Source organism: Miniopterus schreibersii, assembly GCF_964146895.1.
Source record: "Miniopterus schreibersii genome assembly, chromosome: 2".
NCBI classification, from domain to species: Eukaryota; Metazoa; Chordata; class Mammalia; order Chiroptera; family Miniopteridae; genus Miniopterus; species Miniopterus schreibersii.
Window position 1 is genome coordinate 130,760,692 of NC_138102.1, and position 22,088 is coordinate 130,782,779.

At 41.7% G+C, this 22,088-nt stretch overlaps 1 protein-coding gene across 6 annotated transcripts in view; it reads left to right on the forward strand.

Annotated features, from left to right (window-relative positions):
* GRIP1 (glutamate receptor interacting protein 1) overlaps positions 1-22,088 on the forward strand; it is a 608,331-nt gene that overhangs the window by 506,760 nt on the left and 79,483 nt on the right. For 3 of the 6 annotated variants that reach the window (XM_081128668.1, XM_081128664.1, XM_081128669.1), the window contains exons 8-11: positions 10,990-11,137; positions 13,035-13,204; positions 18,945-19,100; positions 19,753-19,908. In XM_081128668.1, coding sequence (XP_080984794.1) covers positions 10,990-11,137; positions 13,035-13,204; positions 18,945-19,100; positions 19,753-19,908 — 630 coding nt within the window. The remainder of the gene's footprint in view (positions 1-10,989; positions 11,138-13,034; positions 13,205-18,944; positions 19,101-19,752; positions 19,909-22,088) is intronic. The other 3 variants (XM_081128667.1, XM_081128665.1, XM_081128666.1) reach the window with 2 other exon arrangements.

Genomic DNA, 22,088 nt, shown 5'->3' on the forward strand with positions numbered 1-22,088 from the left:
TAAAAATAAAAGTGAAATCTAATCATTTAAAATATAATTGTTTTAGGCCTAAGTGCATTACTGAGCAAGAAAAAGGAAAATCCCAGAACATCAAACATTTAACATTAAGTACCCTAAGAGAGTTCTGAGGAAGAGGGAAGAAAGTGAGACACTGAATTAATTATCCACTGGTGTTTAATCACCCAGGCATTTTTATTGATTCAAATTATTGTAAAGCTAAGGGAGTGAGGCATAATTTTCTAGGAATCCTTCTACCTTTTTTTCTTTACTCTCTCCATACGCAGAGACATCTTCACATTTTCCCAGCACAGCATTTGCAGCCCAGATTTCTGTAATGAACCAGAAGTGTTAGAATCTAGCTTGTCTCCAAAGAGAAGAGAGGAACAGATACCCCAGGAAAAGACCACAAGTGTACCCCTAAAGTAGGGTCTGTGTTCACTCCTTAATGTAATACAGATTTCACGAGTGATATTATAGCGCCATCATCAAAATCACAGTTCCATGAATGAAGGGTGTTCAACTGAATGAAGGGCCTGTTAACGCTTGTCCTTTGGCAAAGGTGCTCTGCTTCCCTAATTCTGTAAACATGTGCACAGTGGACTTGGACTCCACAGAGCCGCAAGTTCCCACAGAACAGATTGGCTCTTCTTTCTGCTGTGTGTACTAGTTTAGGGACGTTTCCACTTCGGTCTTTTGAAGTAGTTCAGAAGATCTTTCGATTTCTGTTAGTGGTAGTTTATCTTTAGTGGCATAAAGTGCTGCTTTTCACTTTTGAGTACTCTCCCTATCTAAAACCTAGTCAAGAAGAGGGGCAATGGGGGGAAAGAGGGGCATCTGTAATACTTTCAGCAATAAGGATTAATTAATTAATTAATTAATTAATTAATTAATTAAAATAAAATCTGGTCAAGAAATAGATGCCTATAAAGACCAACCCAACCAAACAGGTGAAAGTAGGATGTTCAAGCTTGCTTCTGAAGGCAGGTGGGCTCCACAGAGATGGCGTTCTCCAGAGTTGGTAGCACACCACAATCCTGAATCCCAGCATGGTTTACTTCCACCAGTATCCAACGCTGGGATCCCTTCGGAACATTCTTTACCAAGCTCTGTCTGAATGCCGCTAATTACAAACAACTCTGGCCAGCCAAGCCTGCAGCCTAAAGCAGGAGCCCCCAGCCGCACTGCACATTGGAAACATGTAGAGGGCATTTAAAATGCCCAGGCCCATCCCAGAGGGCTGTTGCATAACTCACAGTAAAAATGTAAGGCCTATAATCACCTACCCTACTAAATAATAATTTCTAAATATTCTCCCATCACTCCAACCTGTCAAAACTTTTTTTAGATTTTGATTTTGACATCCAACATCCAATTTACTTTCTATCCCTTCCAGCTATATGTCAGAATTTCCAATTATAAATTTCATTTGTTTTATGATTAATACATGAGTATTTATTGAGGACCCCAAGATTGAAGGCCCTGGACTGTACACTTGCTATTCCTCTCCAGTGCTTGGTGGTCACACTGGCCCAGGCTTGGGGCACAGGGACAGGGCTCTTAGTGCGTTTGCTCTGGTCAGACCTCCTTTGCTTCTTTAATGACAAGGCGCTGGTGGTTTTAATACCTAGTGGTCAAGTTCTTTTTCCTTTTTTTTAAATCTAGCCATGTCTTTAGACCTGTACACTTACCCAGTGTTTATTTTTTAATACTGTGCTTACCTCCTGTGAAAACCCAAAGTCATTTGGAACATAGATGCTTTAAATATTTCTAAGTATATTTTTGACAACTTACAAGTAAATTGGCTTTTAGGATGTCTGCATGGTTGTTATTCATTTGTCTTATTTCAGATCCGGATCCTCGAGAACTAGGATACTTTTTTCTTTTTTTTTAACTGTAAACATAAAGCAAATCTAGCACAGGATTCCAGAGAGTCTGCATCTGCTGGGAGCCACTGCCCTGCCTGCCTGGCCCTTCCTCCCAGCCCTGGGAGGCGAGGACCCTGAGTGGGAAGAATTCTTTCTCAGGCTGCCAGACACTTACTCCTGCTTTAGTTTCTCTGCCTCAGCAGAACCTGACGGAGATTCATGCTATTGTCTGTGTGGATCACTTATCCAGCCCAGGAAGACCTGACAGGGACTATTTTTAGAGCACGGAGGAGTGAGACTTTCTGGAGAGCGATGATATGGAATATGATGATTATGCGGCGCCCTGTGTATCTGCCACATCTCTCCAACAGTCAGGGCAAAGGACTGTTCACCCTGTGGCCAGTATTTCCACTTTCCCACTGATTCGGATCACTTCAGTGCCAGATTCATGGGGCTGTTTACAGTTTTTAAAGCAAATAGGACATACATGTTGTGAGTTTTCCAAAAGTTTGCTCCTGGCAGACAGGATTATGCCCTTTTTAAAATGCGTCCACAGTAGCACTGACATGGGAATGGAAGCTTCCGGAGCCTGTGTGGTAAGGGACATGGCCTTGTCTACAGCGTGTGTGCCAAGTCACCGTGTCTGAGCTCAGAAACTTCTTTAAGAAATTTTGTGACCTGACTTTTTTAACTCTCTCTTTTAAAAGTTTAAAAACTCTATCATTTCTCTACATGGGGCAAGATGAGAACCCTAGAAATTTAAGTTGGAACACTTTTATTAGTATCCTGCAAAACATGTTTAAACATCTATAAATACTATGTCGGTCTATCAGATAGAATACTGAAACCTACCATGTAAATCCTAACATGGTTATTTCATATATTGTAATTCCTTTAGCCAGGGGCCTAAATTCCTTCACTTACTTAGTTACTGGGTCTGTTTTCCTCTGAACGAGATACGCAGTGAAACATCACTCTGCAAAGGGCCAGGCAGAGCCAACGCGTCTTGAAGGACAACCAAACCAGAGCACTTACGTACCGGATATCAAGATCTGGTAAAGTTGAAGTCGTTAAGACAGTGTGGTGCTGTCATAAGAACAGCAGACAGATTGACCGATAGAACAGAGTGTCTGGAAACAGAACTATACATATATAGTCATCTAGCTTATGACAGCTGATGATAAAATGAAGTGAGGAAAGAATAGTCTTTTCAGAAATGATGATGGGTCAGTTATATCCACGTAGATAAAATATACCGTCATCCTACCCCACACCAGACATAGAAATCAATTCAGATGGACTACTGATATAAATATGAAAATTAAATATAAGGCCTGTTAGAAAAGCATAAGAGAACATCATGACTCTATAGTAAGTAAAGGTTTCTTAAACAGAACACATGAACTACTAACCATAAAACAATAATAATTTTTTAAAAAATATGTCTTTATTGATTTCAGAGAGGGGAAGGGAGAGGGAGAGAGAGAGAGAAAAATATCAATGATGAGAGAGTCATTGATTGGTTGCCTCCTACACACCCCCGACTGGGGACCGAGCCCGCAGCCCAGGCATGTACCCCAACCGGGAATCCAACCCCGATCACCGTGATCCTAGATCAACACTCAACCCCTGAGCCACGCTCAGCTGGGCTAAAACAATAATAATTAAGAACATCTCTTTATCAAAAGATACCATTGAGAGTCTAAAATGGTAAGCCACACAGAAGCTTGGAAATATATTTGCAAGTCATATATCCAGTAAAGGACTCATATCAAAAAAATTTTTAAGTCCCCACAAATCAGTAAGCCAGATAACCTGATAGAAAGTTGAGAGGCAAAGACTTAAACAGATACCTTATAAAAGAAGATATCCAAATGGCCAATAAGCCATGAAAGATTGCTCAGTATCTTAGTCATCAGGGAAATGCAAACTGAAACCACAGTGTGATGCCACTACATACCCACCTAAATGCTACAATAGGAAAGACTGAAGAGGTGACAAGCATGGAGAGCAGCTAGAACTCTCATTTCCTGCTGGCGAGAAGGTAAATTCATACAACTCTTTTGGGAATAAGCTGAACGTATTCATAGCGTACAGCCCAACAATGCCACTCCTGGTCATGACTCCCACAGAAATGCATCCCTGTGTTCACCAAAGGACAACCTAAAATGTTCATAGCAATATTTGTATCATGTGGAAACCAGAAAACACCTAAATAGTAGAATGGATCAATTCTGGTGCAGTCACCCAGTGGAATATTATACAGCAGTGAGGATGAATGATCTAAAACCACCCCAACCGTATGTGTGAATCTCACAAACACAATATTGAGCAAAAAAAGCCAGATATAAACTGAGTCTATTTTTTTAAAAGCGTAAGAGTAAACAGTACTAACCTATGCTATTAAAAGTCAAGAGTGGTTACCCGTGGGACAGGGGGGTGATTTACAGGAGTACATGGGAGGGGGAAGCTTTGATGCTGGTTGATGTTTTATTTCTAGGTCAGGGTGTGATTACACAGATTGTTCAGTTCATGAAAATTTATCAACTGTCGACTTACGATGTATGTATTTCTCTGAATATTTCTTTTACTTCAATAAAATTTTAAAACACATTGTACCCCAATAAGCAGGCTACAACATAAAAAAAATCTGTCATGTAAAAAGGGCGGTGGCATGGAGGAATAGAAGATATTCCAACATTAATAGAATGATTCGGGTGAGCCTACTGAAGGGAATGAAAGTTAATCACCAGTCATGCTTTAGCCAACTTCAAGTTGTCATGGGACATATTGCTGAGTGTCACTTGCTTTGGACTCTTCCTACAATGCAGTAACTGACCATGTTGTCTCCTTTAACTCCCCAGGAAAAACTTAGAATTTAAGATAAAGCTCACTTGAACATGCAGGGTATACTTTTTGTAGTATCGGAATATTTCCCAAGTATATTTCAATAGACAAAAAAATAAATTGGCAGTTTTTTAAAATGTTAACAAAATTTTTTATTGAAGTTTAGCTCATCTAAAAAGGGTTGAAATTATTAGTAGCATTGTATGAATAAACTATCACTAATAAAAATACTTTTAACTAATGGGTACATTGAAAAGCCCCCCAAAGGTACTCTTTATTTGAAGGAATACAGGGCAGGAGAAGCTAAATAGTCTCTCTGCCACCCTCTGGGAGGCTCTAATCAGGCCTTGTACTCTGATTGAAATGCAGGGCTCAGAGTGGGAAACTGATTAACAAAATAAAAATCCAGTGTGTTTCCCATGCAAACAGCCATCAGCGTATCTTATGTAATTATGTAGCCTATAAATCAACACAGCATGCAAGGGCTTCGGTGTGGTGCACATATCTTAATGACTAAGGCATCTTTAACCATGAAGAATTTATATCTGCATGATCCATTTTTTTCAACCATGCTTCACTTCAGCAGCATAAACTAATCTTCTGTCAGGGGATGGGTTCTTGATTATTTCTTCCTGAATTTTCTTCTGTTTATTTTTCTCATTTTGACACACTCCATTTTTTTCTCTTGCACTTTCTTAAATAAGTGCCCCATTCATCCACCCTGTCTGCTGGCTTTTTCTTTTCCTATGTATCCTATTAGATGTCCTGGAATAAAGCCAGGGCTTTGGGACTCCTACTTTTCATAAGGCCCTCTGAGAATGAAATCGGGTGGCAGCTAGGGAAATAGACTTAATACCACAGGCAGCATGAGCCTCTTGATGTTATTTTGGGGAAACATTTATTATGGAAAGCAATTGCCAGAAAAGGCTAATGATCATTAGACGTTAACATTTGTAGATCTCCTTCTGTGATGCAGAAAGTAACTGCGACATGGGTAATGTGGAAAGCAGTACTTGCTAAAATAGTTTTGTTGTTTTCCAAGAGCCCATTAAAATAAAGGCAGCAGAGAGACATTCGGATCAAATTCTGTCTCAGCGAATGTACTCATCCCAACCACCGCAGCTCACCATGCTCAGCCTACTCAGGTCTCACTGTCACTGCCATCCCCTTGTTATGTACTGTAGATAGTTGGTAATAAAAATTGCCATTCTATAGGTAGTCCTATGGACAGGGAACTTCAGCCACCTTCTGTGGATCTTTTGCCATGCTAGAGTAATTTTCCTAGAAACTGGAAGTCATATCCTATTCGATAACCCAGTATTTTTTTATAAGTACATTGACCCTACTAGGTTAAAGATTTCATTTCGGGGGGGGAGGGGCAGAAGATTGCAAACATTTGGTGTCTTGCCATTTTTAAAAAAAAGTAACTAGAAACTTCATGAGGTTCAACAGAATAAGTTTCCACCGTGAAACCCAGGAGTCCTACTCCTCCACCTTCTCTGCAAGGGGCCTCAAGGGGTGACTGGAAGGAAAGGATAGTACATTTTCATCTACGAGCCCCCAGCACCTTTTGATGTTCCCTGTATACAGTTAGCACTCAATAAAGGTATGTTTTAAATTCCTGCTGTTGCAGGAATGGTGACTTAGCCTGTAGACTTAGCAAGCCCTGCTCTGTGGGAACGTGAGGTGGGTCATCTTCTGTTCTTCAAGAACATAGTTAGGCTTCTCCCGCTTCCTGATAGCACATTAATCCTGCCGCTGATTCATCTGATGTCCAAAGCTTTTGGATGTGGTCTCAGTCATGCATATAAAAATGCCAGCATACCAGGGTCTCATCACAGGGGACCTTCTTAAACTGTCTTATATCCAGCTTCTGTTGGAAGCCTAAGTGAGGGAACAGATTGATATCTAGGAAAGATCCCCAGAGAGACATCTGGTCAGTCCGCCCTAGGCTCTGTCTTTAGATCAAGTTGGCTGTGGCATTAGCTTGTCCCATTACAGAGACATCATCACTGATTTGCTTTTTAATCTTATGCCTCAACCTTGATGAAGGAATAGCCATTGGAAACCACCTCTTGCAGCCTATTATAAAATTGTGCTGAGAACATAACCCATTCATCAGTTAGCAGCATTTACTATATATAAAACCCAGGGGAGAGATATATACTTAGTGCCCTCTGCTTGAAGAATCTTTGTGTCCATTGTAGGATGGATGTTCTCCTTTCCAGCAGTGACAACTGCTTATTTGATCATGTTTCCTTTTATGTCCTGGTTTCCAGAAGGTCAGAGTCATATTTTGTTAATTGAAGCAAAATTCATATAATTAATCACTTTAAAGTGTACTATTCAGTAGCATTTTGTACATTCACAATGTTGCACAACCATCACCTCTGTCTAGTTCCAAAACTTAAGCAGTCACTCTGTCCCCAGCCCCTGGCAATTTCTAATCTACTTTCTGTCCCTGTGGATTTACCTATAGTTCAGTTATTTTTGTAATTCTCTATTAACTCTTGTGGGCAAGGCATGTACAGTCACTTTTTCTTCTTCCTTATTATTTCCTTATACTGCATATTTTGTTTAAAGCAAGCAGCCTCCAGGCTTTTGTGGAAAGAAGTTGAGTGGAGATGTATACAAATAAAGATATCCTTCCTTTTGCCCCCAGAGCCACTCACTACCCTTTTCTATGCTACTCTGCCATGACCGGTTGGCCTGCATGATGGGCTCTCATGCCTTCTGGCTCCTTCTGGGTTCAGCTAATAGGGAATCATGGCAGGAGATCAGAGGGAGGGGGACAGTGACGTAGGATGTGATTCCCTGGCTTCGTCCTATGGATCACCGGGGCTGGCTGCATCCTTTGACAGAAGCTTCCAGCTCCTGTCAGGCAGCCCCGTTCACATGGCCCTTTCTGAACCCTGGTTCCACTAACAGCTCTACCCTTTGCCTCTTCCGGCCTCGTGGCGCGTGGTGCCCTGTTGCTGGCCCTGGAATATATTGCATTATCCCTTGTGGTTTCCCTATAACCTTACACACCTTTCTAAATGGCCCCTTATTACACTTTCCTCAAATTATCCTAATTTGGGTGTAGCATCTGTTTCTTACTAGGACTTAAATAAGCATCTTTGGCTCCGTGGTTCTGTGCAGCTATCAGTCCTCATGGTTGGCTCAGGGTCCCCTATAGTTAAACCCGCCTGGCAGACTCTCCTAGGGCCACACAGCGTCTTCTCCCAGGCCCCCAGGGCATTCGCATCTCTTCATGGTTTCAAGGTGCAGGGCCTTTGTTTATTTCCTGGGTGGCGAAGCAGCCCCTGGAGATAGGGTTCCAGGAACCTGCGCTTCCTCTATGCCGCGGCTCCGTGCCCTTGTCTGCGTGGGTGAACATGGCTCACCAGTTCTGGGCACGCGTTGCAACAGCAAGAAGTGGGAAATGAGGTAGAGGAGGGCACGGCCACTGTTTTAAGAGCACGTCCAGAATGGGTCACATCTCACTTCCACTCACTTCCCATTGGCAGGAGCTTAGTCACAGGCTGCACTGTTCTGCAAAGGAGTCTGGGAAATGTTCTTAGCTCCACAGCCATTTGCTCAGCTAACACTTAGGAAGCTTATTACCGAAGAAAGAAGGAATGACAGGATACCAGGGAACAACTATCAGTTTCTGTCATTTGTAAGAGAATAAGTTAGCAAATAACAGAGAAACTTCATTACTTTCATCTGTTAAGCCAAATAAGTTTATCTTTAGACATGAGAAAACCAGGTGGGAGAACATATGCGATTGTCACCTCACAAGCCTTTCTATTAAAATTCAACAAGTCTATGGGAAGTCATTTGGGAAATTAGTCCTTCTAAAATTAGGCCTTCTAACGTTCTCTAAAGGTAGTGTAGCAAACACCCTGGGGGGCCAGAGCTCCTGTGGGGCTCGACCTGAGCAGGAGGAGAGGTCCCAGGGGCACCGTGCTCAAGGAGGAAGACAGCTTCTGGGGCCGAGCTGGAGACATCAGGCCGTGTGCACGCGGGTCAGCAGAACTCGGGCTGTTAGAGTTGAGAGGTGGGCAGAATCGACTACCCTCATGATGGAAGGACTAAAACAGGGCTGCAAGGACCGACCAGAATTCTTTCTAGGGGGTCCCGAGTGAGGCAGGTGACAGCAAACCACTGTTGCTTATAGGCACGGGGACCACTCACCGTAAACCCCTAGGTGAGGGCAATTCACACAGCAAGGTGAGCGGGACCAGAAGCTAGCAGCCACTGGAGAGTTAGGTTGGAAACAAACTCTGGGAGTTAGTAATAATATAATGGGGAAAATTATAGCCGTGAAGCTGCGGAACCAAAAAGTCCTCTTAGTAGACCAAAGCCTTTGGCTCTTCCCAGCTATCGGCAATGACTCTGCCCTGGAACGGGCAGGAAGAGACACAGGCCTTAATGGTCTCCCAACCATTTTAGGAGCAAATTGCTTCTCTCTTTAAACATGTTTTTATTGATTTTAGAGAGAGAGGAAGGGGGGGGAGAGGAACATCGATGGGAGAGAAACCTCAATCAGCTGCTTCCTGCACACCCTCTACTGGGGAGCGAGCTCACAACCCGGGTATGTGCCCTGACTGGGAATCGAACCACCGACCTCTCGTTGCATGGGGCGATGCTCAACCAACTGAGCCACACCTGCCAGGGCAAATTATTTCTTTTTTTTAGGATTAAATTATTTTACTATCACGAATCATTTCAGGAACATAACACATACAAAAATCCTTTCCTTAGCACTGAGTTATGAATGTTGCTGGCATGAATATTCTGTCTTTACCTCATTTAAGAAATATGTTATTTCATCTCAGACTGAAAAAGGCTCTCTCTTCATGGAACTGTCATCTCCATGATTCGGTGCGTTCTGCCTGAGCCTCAGCAAATGGAGGATTGATTCCCTGGTTCACTGTGTCTGAGTGGCACCTTGGTGATAAGCTGTAATTGCAAAGACAGCGTTGTGTTAATGAAGTCTCAAGCACCAGAGCAGTAGAAAATTAAAAAAAAATATTACAGAGCAATATACAGCCTTGAAAAATGAGATGACTCAAGGCTTGAGGTCATAATAGATCAATAATAATAATGTTATATATAGCACTTTGCCAATTACAAAATGTTTAACTGCATATAGATTTCATTGTAATAAACACTGGGGAAAAGATACCATTTTATAGGTAAACAAGCAGACTTAGAAGGTTTTAATAATTTGCCTGAAGCATCATGACCAAAATGGTGTAAAAAGAATCAAATGCAGATATTTTAACTCTATGTCCGGGGCTCTTTCCTGTATGGCCCCCACCTCTTCTGAGCTTTAAGTGACTTCATGAGTTCTCTCATTCGTTCATACGTTCATTCAACAACTATTTATTGCACGCCTCCTCTGTGTCCATCGTTATCCAGGCACTGAGGATACTGTGATCGACGAGACAGAGTCTCTGCCTTCACAGCAAGCCTGCAGTCTGGCGAGGACAGAGGCATGTAATCCACACTGGCTTTTAAGAAACAGTGAGGTGTGTGCTAGGCAGCAGGGACAGAGCAGGCTGTGGGCGCACAGAGAGAGGCATCTCCCCAAACCATGAATCAGGGGAGGCTTCCCAGGGAAGTGATGTTTACTGTGAGTCCCCAAGGGTGAGCAGGAGCTGAAGGAATGCAGAGGGTTCCAAAGCAAGACTAAGGCATGTGTAAAGTCACTCCGGAGGGAGAGCTGACCCTAACTCAGCTATAGAATAAGAAAAGACCCAATGGATTTACGAATTCAACTTAGTATACACATTCCTGCTATGTGGCTAATTCAAGACATCATCCATTTATCTCTCATCCATCCATCCTGGCACCCATTTTCCCTCTCTCTCTTTTTCCCACCCTACCTTCCTTCCTTTCTTCCAACCATCCATCTATCCATAGTAGGCGCAAAGATGTTTATTGAATTAATTAATTTGAAAATATTTATTGAGAGACCTGAGTATGTGCCAGGCACTGTAGCTACCAAGTGATGAAGAGGGCATACGGATACACAGAACTTATCCCAACTGACATGAAGCTTCACATTTAATTGAAGAGATAAACGTGTACACCCAGAACAGGTGTCCTAAGAGATGCCCTAAGAAGTTACCACTGGCCGTGCGGATATTACTTGGAGGAAAATCTAAGGTTCAGTGATGAAATCAATAGACCAATATCAGACTGAACATTGTCCATTTTGTGTGTGTGTGTCTGTTTACTTATTTGTTTCATTTTGTTTTGTTTTCTGAAATTTGTTCTTTCATAGATTCTGTGGCAACAGCATCCGGGCCATTACTAGTTGAAGTTGCCAAAACTCCTGGTGCCAGCCTTGGGGTGGCCCTTACTACCTCGATGTGCTGTAACAAGCAGGTCATTGTCATAGACAAAATCAAATCTGCAAGTATTGCAGACAGGTGAGTGCCATAGGAAGTGCCAACTTTTCAAAACTTCATATGGAAAAAGGCATACAGGTGATGGTTATTACGACAGCCTTTATTAACTCAAAAGAATGTCACTCACAACTGTAAACCTACTTTTGCTCACCCCTGTGTGTCTGTGTGTGTGCATATACACACACATATGTAATACATATTCATATACATACACACATCTACACACAATAAAATACAGCTCTCCTGCCAATTTATACAAGTTTCTTTAGAAAACAAGTTACTGTTCTAGGGCTTAAAAATTTGCCAATTGTATCAGCTACCCCATGATATAATGACACCTCATCCAAATGTTTGGTGTAGCCTTTAAAAATGTAAAAGAAAAAAGTCAAGCTGAGCAAGTTTTCCACTGTGTCCTGGGGCGAGGCTAGCTGAGCAGAACTTTATTATGCCCCATGCAGAGAAGCCCTGGCTTTTCCTGACTGTTGACAATTCGGTTGTGCCACCATAAAACCTCATTCCTTTTTCTTAAAGAAATAAAATGATTTTTTTAAATTACAAAATCTTTAGAGAAAAGTCCTATTGTTATACTACGTTAATCTTAGGGTTCCACAATCTTCAAGGGTCCCCGGAAACATCATTCATTCCTATGACAGTAAAAACAGGAAGTCCTTTATCCCGAATTCCTTTTCCTAACTAATAGTTTAGACTTACAAGTTAGAAGAGGGATAAAAAAAGATGACTTGACCACCTAATAAATTATTTTACAGCTTCTGGTAAGAAAACCCCCATTTCCCATAGCTGAAGCACTCCAAGTACATCCACATCTAAAAATTATATTTTTAGATGGGAGAGAAGACTTGCAATGCTTTTGTCTTGAGAAGCAGACTGTTCTCACTGTGGACATTTTTAGATACCTGGATGCCCAGTGCACTCTGCATGTCTTCAGCCCCTTCTCCATATGCCCTCCCTGGGCCTGGTACACCTCTGACTGGGATGCCATGACCTGCAGCCACCCCTGTAGTGGTCAGTCTGCAGCTCCACTGTCGTCTTGCCCTACATCCAGTCCTTTAACCATGAGGGCCACTGATCAGGGGTGTCCTCCAGTTCAGGGGTGCAGGGTGCTGTCATTTCCTCCCTGCTTTTCCCATTCCGCAGGGGTAGCCAGTCTAAGGAGCTGTCCGCCTGACTGGTACGTGGGCATGCTGACTGCTGTGCTTGCTTTTGGCAACTCATCCAGCAGCCAAGCTCCTGAGTTCAACAAGATGTCGCAGCCAGCCCTGCCCCAGAGCTTCCCCCGGCCCTCAGCACTCAGGCCTCATTTTATCACTTCCTGCGTAATTTCCATCATCTTCGAGAACTTTTGTACTAATAAGTGTTTAACTCTAAAACAGCAAAATAAAACACAGTGATAAAGACTGGTGATCTGGGAGCTCGTGTGAAAGGATTCCGAGGAAGCATGAGCTAAATCTCCCCCAGTTATTCCCTTTCACACATAAAATAGCTGTAAATGACCCTATTCCAACTCTCTGAGTCACATCTCGACATTCTGAAAATTCACCAACTCATATTTATAAACAGAAAAACCTAGGAGGAAAAATCACAGAAAAAAGTCAAGAAAAACATTTTTTTTTCCCTGTCCTGCTCACTTCCCCTCAACATTCGGCACCATTAATCCAAAATAATTGATTGATTGTTTTCAAAGGACAAGAGAAAAGCATTTTCCCTGAGTTTTTCTGTATTTTCTACAAGGTTTTACATTCCTATTCATAGCTACTTAGCATTTGACAGATGGTGTTTCCTATAACACTCCAATTTTATTTTATTTTATGTAAATGGAAACTGAAATTATAACTATGAAGGGCATGAAAGTCATGTTCCAAAGAGGAAGAGCATGAGCGTTTTATTTCCCCCCCGGTAGATGCGGCGCCCTGCACGTGGGCGATCACATCCTGTCCATCGACGGCACCAGCATGGAGTACTGCACGCTGGCCGAGGCCACCCAGTTCCTGGCAAACGCCACCGACCAGGTCAAGCTCGAGATCCTCCCCCATCACCAGACGCGCCTGGCTCTGAAGGGGCCCGACCACGGTGAGAGGCCCCGTGTGGACCAATCTCTTTACCTTCTCCCAGCAGAGTTAGGAAGACCCTGAGTCTGATTCTGCCTTTATCATTTCTTTCCAAGCAGCATTGTTTACTAATCTTCAGCCTCTGACTCTCTTTTGCCAAGACACTTGTCCTTCACTGGAGAGCCCCAAATTGAGCAAAGAAACATTGTTTGAGAACGTTTCCAAGAATGTTCAGGCTAGTAATAATATGTGATTTTTTAAAAAAAAGCCTTTGGTACAAATTGAGTGTGGAGGGAAGGGAAGTAATCTGATGCACTATTATGTTGAATTTCCACTCTAGTTGAAGGACAGTGAAGGCAAATAGTAAAACTTCCCTTTTTTAAATAGTTATAAAGTGGGTATTAATAGCAGAACCTTCACACATTTGGGGGGAAATCGTTGTATGAAGAGTTCTCTTTCTCTACATTTTGTCTGTTTGCCAGAGTAGTATATTTCTTGGGATGGAGAACAGCCTTTCTGACCAGATACCTTCCCTGAGAGGATCCTACTGTTTTCTGCTGTCACCCAGTAGCAAGTGGCAGCTGAGGGAGTCGACGGTCTCAGCACCCCGATGGTCGCAGATCTGCCTGCCGAGTATTTACAGGGTGGGCAAAAGTAGGTTTACAGTTGTTCGTAAAGTAATGCAATCATTAATTAGTAATAATACAAAAATTCACTCTGTTTCATGTACTCGAAACTGTAAGCCTACTTTTACTCCACCCTGTATATACCATCCACCTGGGCATCTTTAAACAAAACCTGGTGCAAGAAAAAGTACTTGGAGCCCAAGATCAAATGAAGAGTCGCCAGTGGGGCCTTTGCTCCAACCCCTCCTCCACCCTTTTCCTTAAGCCAAGTATCCTCCTTTTCATTCCTTGAAATCAATTCCTTGAAGCCTCACTAGGGCCTTCAGGGTGCCAAGAGATGAGGAACTCATTCCTGTGTGTTTAGAGAAAGAGAATAATTTTCTGTGGAATTGTTATTTTGCTTATGAGGAGGTCATTTGTATCACGTGTCTCCCACTTTCTAAAGCACACTGCACTTGCCACAGTTTGGAAAAAAAATTTTTCATACTGAATGAGTCAGCTGGATGCATCTGTTTTTAATTAAATGGAGCTTAGGCAGCCCTGGAGCTAATGAAAATCTCTAGTACGGCATTACCTTTATCAGATTTTAATTTTATACATTGGAGTAGAGAAACGATGCAGCATGGGCCGGTTATGAAAGAAACTCGCCTCGTTTGAACAGCAGTGAGGAGGAGCTCCAGGGGCGCAGTCCTTGGGAGTGCCACCCGCTCCTGTCCCATGGGCCTTTCCTGCCTGCACAGTTTCTAGAGCTGTAAATTTCTTCTAAATTAATCTGAAACTGTCATTGGATTTGGAGCACAGTAGGTAAAAGAGTGTACACTGTGGAGTGCTTTTTCATCACAGGATTTTATTTGGTAAATTCTGATGTCAGTGAATCAGAAATGTTTAACGGACTCTTGAAAAATGTCATTGTCCTTAGCAGCCTAATTTTTCTGCTTTTTTATTTGCCCTGTTTACAAATCATAAATAGTTAAATTGTTTCCAACTTCTGAAATAATATTTTTACCTGCCAAGACAATTTGGGAAAATGAATGTATACACTGAAATATATGGAGATCAAGAGCAAATTTTTTTTTCTTTGTTGTGGAAACTGTGATGTCATTTACGATTTATCAGGGAACTGATAACTTAAGGAATTCTCATTTCTGACTATATCAGCCACTTTTGCTGAAAATTGTTCACCATCTTCCTTATCTAGCATATAAGCCGCTCCCTACACTTTACATTAAAATCAGATTTGCATTTCCAAGAGGAAATTAATATTGGCTCTAAAACATAATTAAATCACAGTTATGAGGGAAAAAAACAAAAATTATGGTGTTTATAATTCTCAAACTTCTGTTTTTGTATATAGCGGCTTACATAGTTTTACACTTTTTCCACAAGAAAGTTCTGGTTATTTTTTCAAGACCTCTGATGCCTGAACAGCATGTCTTTCATCCCATGGGTGAATGGAGATACATTTTCCAAATTTTACTTAGCAACAGAGCATGTACCACAATGTTTTCATGAAACATAGAAAGGGGCACATCAACTACAAATCAGACTAACTGTGCAGTTTGCTGGTAAAAAAAAAAAAAACGAGAATGAGTTTTCAACGAGGTTAGAAATTGTTCCCACTGAGGGTCTTTGGGAGACATTATCATAATTGAGGGAAACTGAGACTTTGGGGGAGGGAAATGTGAGCACAGTTGCTAGGTTTGACGTAGTCTTTGCCGAGAGGATGTGCATCTGTGAGCTCCAGGAGCCACCACCAGAGCTGCTATTGCCGGTACCCTCAGAGGCCCCAGCCAGGGCAAGAGGGTGCGATCAGAGAGGAAAACAGACAACTCCATGCCAGATACCTCTTAAGACTTCAGCAATGATGTCACCAGGGAATGATGGGAACAGCATTGTATTTTCACTATGTATTTATCTGTAACAAAGCACTTAGGAACACCCAAAGGCAGAGGCAATATAGTACTTTGGCTGAGGGAAGGGACTCTAGAGTCAGAGTCCCAGACCTTTAATTATGGCTCTACCATTTGGGACCTTAAGCAAGTTACCCAACTTTTCTATACTTCAGTTTTTTCTTCTGTAAAATGGGTGTTATAATAATACCTACCTCACAGTTATATTGAGAACACTGTCTGAGAGAATCTATGGGAAAGCACTTAGCAAGCATTCAGTAAAAGTTTTCTGTTATAATAATAACAGAAATGGACCATTAAATGGGAGACTGTATATGAATTTTTTGCAAAATGAAAGTGTGCCAAAAATGTAACATTTTATTTTTAAACTCCTGAAATACTTGCCTAACATATGACTATTAAGTACACCACCATAAAACAGAATAGATTTACTGTGTACATTCAAAATAGGCAGGAGCTGTCTTCTCTGGCCTACATTCAACACTTTTTGTATTCATTTTCCATGGGATGCAATTTTGTGCATTATTTTATATTATTTATGTCTCAATTATTTCATACAAATGAAGCATTAGTCCCCAATAATACTTGAAAATTTAGGTAAAGGTGATTACTTACATTTAACCTGCCTGCAATAATTGACACAGTGCTAGGTACATAATAGGTGGTCAATATTATCTTCCTTATCAATTTATGAATTGGGCTTGACAGTCCCAAAAAATTCCCAGTTATTTTCCAAGCACTCCATCCATAAAGAACCGGATCAAAAATGTAGTTTAGAATTCTGAAGTCCACTCGCTATACTTCATGGGAAGCACAGGCAATACTCGGTAAAGAGTAAAATAGAAACGGCTGCGGGTGTCGATTCACCTGGCCCAGCAATGATTGCACATTGCCATGAAAAATCGTTTCGTACACCGCGAAGCAGAATAAGGATGGTGGAGGAGAATCTCTGAGGGACTTCCCTTGCCACACTTTATCACAAGGAAAATGCTGCTGCAGTGTAGACGTGGACACTGGCTGATATTCCCATTCATTCATTCACTCATCAGTCATTATGTGCTAGGCACTGTTAAAGTTGCTATAGTACATCTAGTGGGCAAGACAGCAAAGCAGATTCCTATCCTCATGGGCTTCTAGTATAAAGAGACAAACATTAAAAGTATATTAAATAAGTGAAGCTATTTCAAACAGTAATAAGTGCTGTGAAGAATATAAAGCAGTAATGGAATAGTGTAGGAGAAGGCAGCTACTTCAGCCACCGAGGTCAGCAACAGCTTCTCTGAGGAGGTGGCGCCTGAGCTGGGACCTGAAGGATGAGAAGGAGCCAGCCATGCAGACAGCTGGGAGAAGAACATCAGAGGCAGAAAGAATAGCAAGCACAAAGGCCCTGAGGCAGGAGGCAACTGGGCTTGTGTTCCAAACAAACATAAGACCAGTGTGGCTGAAACAGCCAGTGATGGTGGAGTGATAGGACACGAAGCTGGAGGGATAAGTAGGGGTCACATTTGAATCTCTCCGTCATTGTAACCCGCTGAAGTAGCTTAAATGAGAGTGGCATAATCTAACTTATGTATTTAAAAGATCACCCTGTGTTGTGGATACCCGAAGGTAGGTATGAAGGAGTGGCAGTGGTCTAGGTGAAGCAGGTGGTGGCTCGAAACTAGAATAGTGGGGAGGGATATGGACTCCAAACTAGAAAGAGCAACAGAGGAGAAGGAAAGAGCCAGAAGGGTTAGGGCTATGAAATTATGGAGGCTATGAAATTTGTTGAGTGAGAGATACATCTGTTTCCTTTAAAAGATACTTCATTTTTTTGGCAAGTTGCTAGAAAATAGGCAAAATCAATATTATTAATAATAGCTCAATTGCTTTTATTCTGTGTACCAGCACTGTGCTAAACACCTATATACATAATTCTCACAGTTGTCCTGTGGGGTAGATGCTTCCCTGATCTCCATTTAATATATAAGGAAACTGAGGCTTAGAGAGGCTGAGTAACTGGCCAAAACTAGATAAAGAGGAAGGGCTGGAACAAGAATGGAAACCCAGGTGGGCCTCAGCCCTCAGCGATCCGTTCGTGCTCTAGTGCTTTATGTTCCATGCACTGTCTCCTTCCAGAAAGCCTACGATGTGGCCAATTAGACTGGTATCACAGATGGTAAAACAAGCTCTTACCAAATGACCCTCCTTTAAATACTTACAGAGCAGTTGACCTCCCTGCATGAGTAAATAGTTAAATAATTCTCATGTAGAGCATCTAACATTCGAATCATGACAGCAGGTGATATAAGTTCATGTTATTTTTTAATTCTTTAAGATTGTTAAATGAAAATTTTCCGACATAGTAACAAACATAATATTGGTCATACTTTAGAACACTGGGTAGAAAATAAAATTTAAACAATACTGAAATTAGAATGGAAACACAATATACATTTTTTAAATAAGGGGATGCCAAATATTTTAAATAAACTTTCTTAACATTTTATAGCATCTTAAGGAAATATGTGAACATGTGAAATGTTTTAAGAATTCATTATTGCTTTCAATTGTAAATACCTTCTTTCAAAAATACAAAAATATATTAAATATGTTGAGACTTTTATTGTCTCCTTATTAGGATATAGATGAGATTCTGATGTTGATAGATGATTAGAGTCATTTATTGTTGAGACGAATCAAGTCCAAGTGATGGATTGTAGTGCAATTAAAATGTCAGAGTAGTAAATTGTGATGTGTGACCAGGAAAACACTTGAGTCATGAGCCCATGAGATTTATTATTTCTTCTTCTTTCTCAAAACAAGTGCTACTAACTAGCCAAGATTTGCAAATCTTCAATTACTAATTGTGTGCCATAAATCATTATGGAGTTGACTTTAAAGTTTAAAAAAATGTTTTTAATTTCTGCTCTGAGTCACTGGGGAAGATTAGAAATTGATTCAAGAGGCATCTTTAAAACAGGGGGCAAGTGGGCTGGGGAAAGACATGCATTATTCTTGGGAAGATGAAGTTTCCATCCTGATTTTAATCATCTGTTTTGCTGACCACTGAGAAAAGGGCAAAGGCTGTAGACAGTAGATTTCCTTTTTTTTTTTTTTTTTTTTGCAAGAGGCTTTCATTTTTGTTACACTTCTTATTTGTGCAATTCAGTTACTTTTCCTCTTTTTTGGTTCTTTGTTTGTTCGTTTGTTTTTCTTTTCTCCCATCATCACTTCATATGGGCAGTGAAAATTCAGAGGAGCGACAGGCAACTCAGCTGGGAGCCCTGGGCCAGCAGCCACTGCAGCCTTCACACCTACCATCACTCTAACGCGCACCACCTTGACCATGGCGGAGGGCCGGCCCTGACATTCCCGAAAGCGCCTCCTCCCAGCAGCCCTCGTAATGTTCCAGGCTTTCTCCTCCTGGTCTTTTATTTAAATTATATTCTTCTCCCTCCTTCCTTATCTGACTCACACCGTATTTGGCTTCATGGCTGTTGTATGCTTTTCTTGTTGTAGCAACTTGTCATTTCTGACATCTCCTAAGTCTTTTTCTTTTCCATCAGAAAGCATTTGTCACTAGGAAAGGATGTAAATGTTCAGAAAGCTTTCCAGGTGGTGAGAAAATAACAGTTCAGAATATTAGATAGCGTACAGTGTTCGCAGACGTGTGTGTGCGTGGAATCGCTTGCGAAATTCGTGTCAGAAAATACCTGTGAAAATGAGATGATGTATCTGATGCATTGTGTTGGTTATGGAGAAACTTGTTTCAATGTTTGGGATTCTGTGTGTGTGTCCAAAGCAACATTCATAGAGCTCCCCTGTGCTCCCCTGTGCGTATGGGGGTCCTGCTGCTCCTCCGGAGTTTATGGGCTCCCCTAACTCAGATCCCAAAACACCCTCCCCTCGCCCCCGAGGCTGGTCTCCGTCTGGCTGGGGAGCTTCCTAGCTGCTGCTGCGCGTCACGCGTGTCTCCCTGGACTGTCGCTGGTTGGCAGGGGTGGCGGGCTCCCCCCCAGGATGCTCTGTGCCAAGTCTTCACTCTCTTACAGCAGCTTTGGTGTCCGCAGCCTTCTCTCCTACCTCCATGAGCGCCTACAGCCTGAGTTCCCTGAACATGGGCACTTTACCTCGAAGCCTCTACTCCACTAGCCCACGCGGAACCATGATGAGGAGGAGACTGAAGAAGAAAGACTTCAAAAGCTCACGTGAGTGGAACGGTGCCCGCGCCGGCGGGCCCGGAGGAGCATGCGGGCAAGTAGGGCCTTTGATGCACTTACGGAGCCTGCACGGCCTGGTAGATGCCCAGCGGCTCCATCTCCGTGCCAAGACCATGAGGGCGCCAGCCATTATCTCTAGGGGAGTGGTTACAGGGAATACAATTTCAGATTGAAGTAGTTTGCTCATACTACCTTTGCCTACGACTTTTTGTTTGAAACTTTTTCTTGCTCCTTTGATCTAATAAAATAACCAAAGATGTAGGGGTTTTTCCCCCCTTTAAAACTCCTTCTTTACGTTCTGGGTAGCTTGGGGCATGACCTTTGTTCTTAGTTTCTTATTCGCACTAAAGCAATTTTTTGAAAATTATGTCCCGTTTTTGGTAAGTGTAAGAATCTCATGCATTATTTGTTTAATGTTATTTTAAATTTTGTATTAAATTATACTTCATGACCCTTGCCCCTCCAAAAAGTAATAAGTTGCCTTTTCAAACTACATCTCAACTCCCCAAGATTCCAATACTTTGCCCAGGAACCTACCCCAGTGAGAGCCACTGCTCTAACATATATTTCTGTTGTCCACTCCAGCCTTAAGAAGATTAGAGGGAGCTTGTCTTTACAACAAGCATCTCACAGTCTAGGAATTTCTAATATGATTCTTGGAAATAAGATCCTCTGGGATAGCCCAGCATAGTATAGGCTAAGCAAGACTGGGAAGATGTGCTTGGCTGCTTGCTTTTGGGTAACTGGTTGTTCACAGAAAGAGAAAGGGGGTAAATGAGTGCGTTGACAGGGAAAAAATACAGATCACTCCGAATTTTCTTTTTGTTGGAGAAGATCTTTCCAACCAGATCTAATCATAGTCTAGAGTAGGAGTGGTTTTTTTGTCCTATAAGTCCCTTTTGGTGGCCTTGACTGTGAATCCTGTAAAGAAGCTCAAATTAGATGGTCTCTCTTCCTGTGCTTACCATGAGAATAAAATAAAGAACACCCGTAAGTTACCTAAATAAAGCCAAACCCAGATACTTTAAAGAGAGCATGTTCTTGTGAGAAGAGGTGGTTGAATCTGTTGGCTCTTCACCTTATTTGCCAGAGATTCATCTGTGCAGGTGGATCAATCCCACCAGTGCCGCCATCAGTGTAGGAGACTATTACCCACCCCAGGAAACAGTTCTTCATGTTACAGGAGCCTGAAGATTTCTTTACAAAGAAAACCACTGCAAAAGATAAGGCCACCACTGTGGTGGACTCATGATTTGACTTTCACATCCTTCAAATATAAGGAGATTTGGTATCGTTAGTATATGTACATGACAGTACACTTGAAATTAGGAAAATAGAAGGAAGATTGAGTTTAGTCAAAATGAGAAACAAGGAGCTTATAGAATCTCATGTTTTTTACCTAACACTTGAGTAAAATGTTTACTCTTGGAAGAAACTAGTTGAAAGCAGTATGGTGAACTGGATACAAGCATAGACATTGGACTCAGGCTGCCTGTGTTCTGATCCCAGCATTATTAGTTTATAGCTGTAGGACTTTGAGCAAGTTTCTTAAGCTCTCTATGACCTATTTTTCTTAGCTACGGAATAGGGTTAATTATAGTAGTTACTTCATTAGGTAATTGTGGGGATTATGTGAGTATATATATATATATATATATATATATATATATATATATATACTCTTACCACCAAAAGGGCAAGAAATATACTCTAGACCAGAGGTGGGGAGACTTTTTTCTGCCAAGGGCCATTTGGATATTTATAACATCATTTGCAGGCCATACAAAATTATCAACTTAAAAATTAGCTATGAAAAAAGCTCCTAGATTTATTGAATTTTAAGTCCCGCCTGTGGTTGCCTTGGCAGGGCCAGACCAAATTATTTCAGCCCACAGGCCAGACATTCCCCACCCCTGCTCTAGACTATGAAGTTAGTGCTATAATTACATTACATATATATGGTAGAACAACACCTGGTAAATGGTAAGCACTATTTAATAGCTATTTTGAATAGTTCGCTATTTTGAATAGTTCAAGTGTTAGCTATTATTCTGCCTGAGTCTGAATTGTCATGTGTGAAACTCACCATCCCTCTCAAATTTATGCATTTTTCACAGTGGTTACACTTTGGCATAATACATAGATCTTGAGTCTTCCATGCAGTGCCT